General features: G+C 40.6%; 2 protein-coding genes across 2 annotated transcripts; both read right to left on the reverse strand.

The window, feature by feature from the left end:
* Nucleotides 1–2570: 2570 nt before the first annotated feature.
* LOC112178356 lies at nt 2571–3788 on the reverse strand. Its single transcript, XM_024316512.1, has one exon. The coding sequence runs from the start codon at nt 3786–3788 to the stop codon at nt 2571–2573; it is 1218 nt and encodes a 405-aa protein (XP_024172280.1).
* Nucleotides 3789–5033: 1245 nt separating this feature from the next.
* LOC112178357 (probable pectinesterase/pectinesterase inhibitor 20) lies at nt 5034–6976 on the reverse strand. The gene is made up of 2 exons (XM_024316513.2): nt 5968–6976; nt 5034–5837 (listed from the first exon to the last, which is right to left on the reverse strand). The coding sequence occupies exons 1-2, from the start codon at nt 6974–6976 to the stop codon at nt 5146–5148; spliced, it is 1701 nt and encodes a 566-aa protein (XP_024172281.1). The 3' UTR covers nt 5034–5145.
* Nucleotides 6977–7804: the final 828 nt, after the last annotated feature.

Raw genomic sequence — 7804 nt, forward strand, 5'->3', positions numbered from 1 at the left:
ATTAGGGGGTATTTAGTGCTGGCGTCTCCCTCAATTTTAAATGCATTGATGACACAACATTATTCACATTCCTTAATTGTGTAATTAAATTTAATTAGTTTTGATTGATTGATTTAATTATTTTTTATTTGAAGAATATGCTTATCAATTATGATTTGATTTAATGCTTGATTTCAATTAGAACTAAACAATTATACCAACTCTAAATCAATAAATTGTAATCGTCAATAGGAGCTCTTTAGGGTTTCTCTTTGCAAAACGGCCAAAACCTGGTGCTGCGTGGTAGACGGCGGTGGCATCGACGTGTTTGAAGCTCGCTAATCATGCTCGGGCCGCTTCTACTTTGGTGTTGTGGCCTGGGGATCAGAGGTGCTCGAATCTCGAGTGTAGATTGGCACGTAGGGGTCCTTGGATTGTTTTGGGTGGTACACGGGCTCTGGGATTAAGGACTCGACGTCGGAGGAGTGCGGCTTTTGTCTCGGTGGTAGTGTATTGATTGGGTTGCCAGAGGAGGTGCTTGAAGGAGGCTTGTTCAGTTGATCGGCGGCGGATCTAGTTGGGCTGTCGGGTTGCAGTTGAGGTTGCCTTCCAGGTAGGCTCCTTGTTCTGATGGTGGAGAGTCGCTGGCGGCCGCCGGAGCGCTGAAGGGTGGGGACTCCTTTCCCTGAAGGATCTGACCCTGCCAATTTGGGTGGTGGGATGTCGGGTTTGGGCAGTGGGCTTTGGACCCTTGCCTTTTTGGGCTGCCGAATGTAGTCTGGCGAACTGGGTCTATATGGTCCAGTTCCCCTTTTCCCTCTCACTTAGGTTGGTTATGGTTTGGGCCTTTTGGGAGGTGGTCTATCCTGCTCATTGTTCTACATTTGTTCCTAGCATGTTGTTGTAGTTGTGTTATCTGTTGTGACGTACACCAGGAGGGTCTTAGGCGTCAAGATGTTCAAGACAATGGTTCCATGTTAGGGCAGTGTAGGGTTAGGGAGTTTTTTAAATTCTGTATTTTGTTTCCTAAAGTTCTTTTAGGATTTTAGTCTTTTTGGAGTTTCTATTACGGATTTTAGTCGTTTACTTGAGCATCAATTGGTAATGTGAGGGGTCTTCGGACCACTCATGCTTGACCGAGTGCGGTCGTATGATTTTATATCAATGGATCAGTCTTCGGTTGCCCTAAAGAAAAAAAAAATCAGAACTAAACAATTTAATGATTGATATTTGTATTTAATGCTTTGATTTTCATCGAGATCAATTAGTTTAATATGATTGATCCGTTTTAATACTTAACTTAAACAACAATCAATTAGTGATAAATTGGCGCTCCCACGTCATTTAACCGATGAATCACTCGTGTTTTAACATGCATCGTCTTCGGGATCACATAGTTTTGGTGACGCACGAGCCACATGTACCGTTTGTATGACCCATGTGTCAATTAAGTTTGTTCAGTCAGAATTTCAAAGATTGACCGATTTATTTAATGAATTTTATTTTCATTAAATTTCTTGTGTCTACAGATATATATTTCGTGGGAAATTCTAGTGTAGTGTTGGGTATCTCATACCCACATTTACAAAAGTGAGAACAAATTTTGTTGTCAAAGTTGTAATTTGAGTCATACTTTGTGTAATCTTAGTTCTAATAATGGTAATTACACCTCTTATGACATTTTACAAGTTTTTGAACAAATTCGTTATCAATGTTGTAATCTTAGTTCTAATAATGGTAATTACACCTCTTACGACATTTTTACAAACTTTTGAACAAATTCGTTGTCAATGTTGTAATTTTGGTTCAAATACTTGTAAATTTTTGTTCAAATAGTTGTAAATGAGGGTATCTCATGCCGCAGATCAAGACAATCCATAGGTCTGAGTTATATATATAACTCTCAGTTTTTACGGTTTAATATATCTAAACCAAACATGCTATAAATAGAAATTGAGCTGAAAGTAGCTAGAGAATTTTAACCCGGCAGAAAAAACAAATAAAGGCTTTATATAAACTCCGATCCACAGAATGTTATTAAAGATTTTGAATGCCTCATGTATGAGAAAAGTTTTCAACTTTCTGAGAAAAGTTTTCAACTTTCTGGCTAGCCTATATGTCATGATCACCCCAAATAATACAGATCTGTTCAGATATCTCTGAATCACGTACGACCCAATTGATAAACATCCAATAATCAATAAAATAATTAGTTAGCAACAATTCTATATGCTTTTTAGTTTTTTCAAGCATAATACCCCTCCAACTTCTGGACCATCCATATCTTCCATCTTCATCTTATATCATTATATGATCGATATTCATCACTGAACTCCACGCCCCCATATATATACACATAAAATTTACAAATACAATTTCAGTACACACAACAAACTCAAATGAAAGAAAGAAAAAATGAAAGACTTTTTGTTTGTTTTGCTTGCAATATCTATCGTTTTAATTATATATATATATATATATATATCTCTCTCTCTCTCTCTCTCTCTCTCTGAACTCTCGGAACATTCTCTTGCTCTCCGTCTTTCTTCACAAACTTGCAACATCATTTCTCTGTCGATATATTTTTGTTTTTAACCCCACCATTGGTGCACTGCAACGCCTTCATCCCTGAGCTGTCCGTACAAAGCCAAGCACTGCCAGTAAGCCCTACGAGTGCTCAAATTACCTTTCCCATTGTGCCCTTGGGGCTTGCATTCCAAGAAAAGCTCATCGACCAAGTTCATCACCTTACCCTGCATCATTTCCTCCACCACTTCGGCCTCGGCCTTCATCACAACATACTCTTCCTCCTTAACATTCTTCTCCAACCACCCTGACATACCGGTCTGAAGAACCCCCTTGCCGGACTCGTCGATCAGGGTTGTCTCAATCTTGTACATCTCAAAATTCTTGTTGCGAGTCGGGTAGTTCTTGGCGAACCAGCTGGTGCCACTACCGCCTTCCTTTTCAGGCAAGCCAACGTCGATGAAGACCCTGCGAGGGTATCCCTCGAGCGAGTCTCCCATCAAGTCGGGTAGGTAGCGAGTTTTCTTCAAGTATCGGCTCGACTTGCCCGATGAAGCACGTGGGGGTTCGAGCAGCACATCTTCGAGATTCTTCAATGCTTCCTTCTTTGCCTCCTCAGCAAATAGGCGTCGGCGCGTGAAAGAAGTAGTTGTTGAAATCGATGAACTCATCTTCCTCATGGCCACCACGGTGGCGTCGAGTTTTCGGAGGTAGACCATCTTGTAGTTAGAAGGCATGTGAAACCTGGCGGAGAGGTCCTGGAGCGCAACAATGCCGCCAACCTTGAGAGTCCTTTCGATGAACTTCATGGCGGAAGGGACGACGGAGACGAAGGCGAAGTCAACAGATTGGTCGTTGATCGAGTTCTGTTGGTTTTCGTCGTTCACGGAAATGAGATCCATTTCGTTGTCTTTGAGGATCTGTGAGCTTTGAATGGCTTCTTCATCATTGCCACTGCTGACAAACACTGCCTTCTCGCCATGACGGGTTTTGATGAGGCCTTCGTTGGCCAAGTCGCGGAAGATGAGTGGCACAAGCTCGATATTAGGGTCCGCGGGGAAGCCGATGATTCCATTTGCGGTGGCTGTTGTGGGAACAAGTGACTTCAACCACGGAACGGAGACGATCACGAAAGCCATGATGGAACATCGAGCCAGAAACAACAAGACTCGGGAGTCAGGGATCCTAAAAACTAAGTACTTGACATCGGGGTAGAATCCGATGGTGGCTTTGTGTGCCAGGTGTTGTTTCGTTCGGAAGCCCTGGACCAAATTGATCGCCATTGTTTCGGAATAATGTCGAGTGTTAAATCAATGCTGGTATATTGAGTGCAGATTTTGAATTTCTGATGTCAAAGAAGACAAGGACAGAAAAACATGATTGGGATTGGGATTAAGAAGAGAGCAAAAGAAATGATTTTTCGGGTATTAGAGGGAGAGAGGTGAGCTAGCGGGAGGAGCCAATGAGATTATTAGCGAGTGCAAAACCTGGCGGCGGTGTGATTCCCACCCACGAGGGCCACACGGGAGCTTTGCATTCTAGACCATAATAACATCAACTGCCTAATCCTCTGAACCTCCATCGTTTAACTTCGCGCAGATCGGTGAGTGTGATTATTCGCCCAACTATACTCGGAATTAGCGACACATTTGGAAATTAACTTAGCGCGAAAACCACATCACACCGATCGTAATTTCATGGACGCTGAAACCAGATCGGAGGCGTTTGGTTGTAGCACTTTTGATAACGTTTGACAACTGGAATTAATGTTACAATTGGGAGTTTGGGGTGCTAGCTGGGAACGAGAGGTTGGAGAAAGGATCAATATATGGGATTCCTAAGGTAGTTCATGTGCAATTATTGACAGGTCTTCAAAGATGGATGAAGCTAATTTTGTTTTGAGAAAAAAACGGTGGATGGCACGAAAAATGAGTTTGGCCATTGCATGCTAGGTCTTTGCTAGCTGCTACAATCTTAATTTGATGATACATGCATGGAGTGCAATTCTCCCTAAGAAAACGTGTTTGTTGTAACATACGCGAGTTATCTTGTTTGAGGTGGCAAAATATACCTCAGAAATCGATCGATGCATGTAGCAAGAGCAAATTTTCTATTTTGATATTCTTATGTTGAAAACGACGTTGTTTTAGTTAAGTGTTGTAATCAGATATTTTATTAGGATTGATTGATTGATGTTAAAAGTTAAGTAATTATATAAAAATCCAAAATGCATAAAAAAAAAAAATATATATATAAATCCAAAACAGCATGGCGTAATTTTTTTTTTTTTTTTGAGATGAAGCATGGCGTAATTTAGATATATAAGCATTATGGATGTCATGATGGATTGATGGGTACCACGTTCTACTAAACCAAATTAATAAAACAAATCATTTTGATTCTGATAGGTATTTAGAAAATCTCGAAGTATTTATTTTTCCTTACTGAACCAAAATAACGAAATAATTAAGTAGAACAACTCATTTTGATTCTGGTTAACAGGGTACAGGGTATTGAAAAAATCTCAGTATATATTTTACTTTGCAAACAGGCAATCATACATGATATGATTCCACACATTGTTACAAGAATGAAATGTTAGGAAAGCTTGAGATGAAATGACACTGACAAAAAAATTGCTCAAATTAAGCCACCAGTGTAAGGCACTTCTGTCTGAGGCAGCCAATTATCCCCCAATATGAAGTTGGAGACTGTAAAGTTGGCAGCATCTGTTGCACCGATCACATGGTAACCAGGCCACGTGACTCTGTTGCTAGTATTTGATCCAGGTCCTCTATTATTGTACTCAGCATAATACAATGTGCTCAATGCAAAATCTCCATTCCACGCAAGCCAGCCAGCAGGTTCTATAAAACTATCGATGAAACCCTGCATGAAAATTGTCCTCGAGTATTCCTTCCATGGCCTCCCCAGATAATTCTTGACACTGAAACTACTCGAAGCCAGATCGGCTGCGGCTGTAACTGTGCAATTCTGGATTGATATCCCGGTATTCTGATTCACATCGGTCCGCCCTTGAGCTGTGATGGTATTTGATTGGCCTTGGAGGGGACGACGAGGGTATATGTTGCAGTTTTGGAACACAACAGCAGCATTGCCGAAAATGAAATCAACAGTTCCATAGATATCACATTCTCTGTAGAATTGTCTCATAGAATGTGTGTACAACGTGTCTTGGTAGGCGTCAAAGCTGCAGCTATAGAAAACCGACAAATCGCCATCATTTCTAACTGCCACTGCTTGCCCCTTGCTTGGTCCAGCCGTGTTTTGAAAAGTAATGTTTACCGCTACAAATCCTTGAGCCGCCACAGCTGTAATTATACGAACATAAGGTTAATTAAGCCGACAACTAATTCTAACATTCTACATAGAGGCTCGTACATTTTGACAACATAACATGTAAAATTTTTCAATAAGAAATACAAAACTAAAGAAACTCACTAAAAGTAGGAGAGTTGAAAGTGGTCCACCCATCTCCAACGCTGTGGTTTCCCGTGATGATTGTCTGGTTGATACCATCTCCAATCATAAGCAAGTATTTCTTTTTTGATGAAATCGAAACGTACTCTTGATAAACACCAGTAGTGATATATATCAAGAAGTACCCATCACTAGCAACAGAGTTATTTGGAGCAGCAGTAATAGCATCGTTGATGGTTGTGAAGTTTCCACTTCCATCCTGGCTCACAACCACAATATCCTTCACCACAACTTCATTATCTCCTGCCTGAAGAAGGTGTCTTCTTTGATTTATAACTGAATCGTAAACTGCACGTGCTTTGCTTGACATTTTCAGTGACAATCGTCCCTTTCTGAAATTGAGATGCTTGTTGGACTGATTTGGTATCACATTATTTCTGCGACCCTTTGGCACCCAACCCTTTGTAAACAGAGCTAAAGAGACACTGTACAAATTTGTACCATTAGAGAGTGGGATTATGAGATCGTTGTGGACAGTGGTCAAAGAATTGAGGCCATCAGCACAAGTTTGCTGGTTGGTTAAAATGGCACTGAGCAAGGTTTGGACATCATCAGCATCTGAGCTTGGAAGAACATTACTACTTTGGCCAATGGTTCCAAGGGAATGCGACAAAAAATCAATGTTTAACGAAGCAAGGAAGTGACAATCCTCAAGGGCTTGGATTGCGGGTAGGGTTAGACTGGAACGCCGACCTTGGAGATCATTTTCAAGCAAATCCAAAAGGCTTTTGGATTGAAGGAGTGACTGTTGGACTGAAAAGCGCCCCAAGTCATAGACATTAGCGCTTTTGTGAGGGAGGACAGATTTGCAGTAAGAAGGGTGTGGAGTGGAGTTGCATATGGTTTCTGATGGAAGAGGAGTGCTTAGAGGAACATCTACTGCTAGAGATGGAGAAATAAGCAAAGAGAAGATGGTGAGAAATAATATTGATGAAAAGGTTACAAGAGGAAAGAGCTTTGAAGAAGCCATTTGAGAAGGGATATAGCTATCGCTTGTAGCTGAGGGAAGTGTTATGTGTACAAGTGAATTGATCACTGGGGTGTATGTCTATATATAAGGGATAATTATTAAGCTGTAGATAAACTTTGATTATTATTTAATTTAGAGAATATTTAGAGGCTATGTATTTTATTTGGGAAGTAATGAACGTGCATGACTTGAACTATTTTGAGATTGAGGTTTATTCGTTTCTTGAGTCATGAGCTAATGCTTCAGGCATCATGTTGACGACATGACATATTACTTTTTTTTTTTTGAAGGGAAAGACGACAAACTATATTAGATGAAACTGAGAAGTACATGGAGCGATACAAAAGTATCAAAAGAAGAAACAATAAAGCATAACAAGATACACAAACGCATGTATAGAGTAGGAAAACAATAAAAGATAGCAAGATGCACAGACGCATCTAAAATGAAAAGTAACCATGTGACTTGATGTCAGACGACATCGCTGTACTGCATATATGTCACGAGAGCAGTGTAAATATAATAGTAACCGTAACCGTAACTGATGAGATGATCACCTAGGAGAGGTGATTCACTCACCAGGAGTTCGAAAGTAACCAAGGGTGTCAGAAACTGGAAAATTAGCAAACAAACTCCTAAGAACCAGAACCAATACCAGATCAATATGAGCAGCTGTCTCGGATTCAAGATCTGGATTTGAATGCGACCTGGGTCCCAAATACTGATCCAGATCCGGCCCAAATCCAAAATCAAGTCTGTCAAGACAAACTTGACAAGTAATACTGCCCAAATCCACCAACAAAGGCCCAAACCCAAATCTGAAAAACA

Source organism: Rosa chinensis, chromosome 7, assembly GCF_002994745.2.
Source record: "Rosa chinensis cultivar Old Blush chromosome 7, RchiOBHm-V2, whole genome shotgun sequence".
NCBI classification, from domain to species: Eukaryota; Viridiplantae; Streptophyta; class Magnoliopsida; order Rosales; family Rosaceae; genus Rosa; species Rosa chinensis.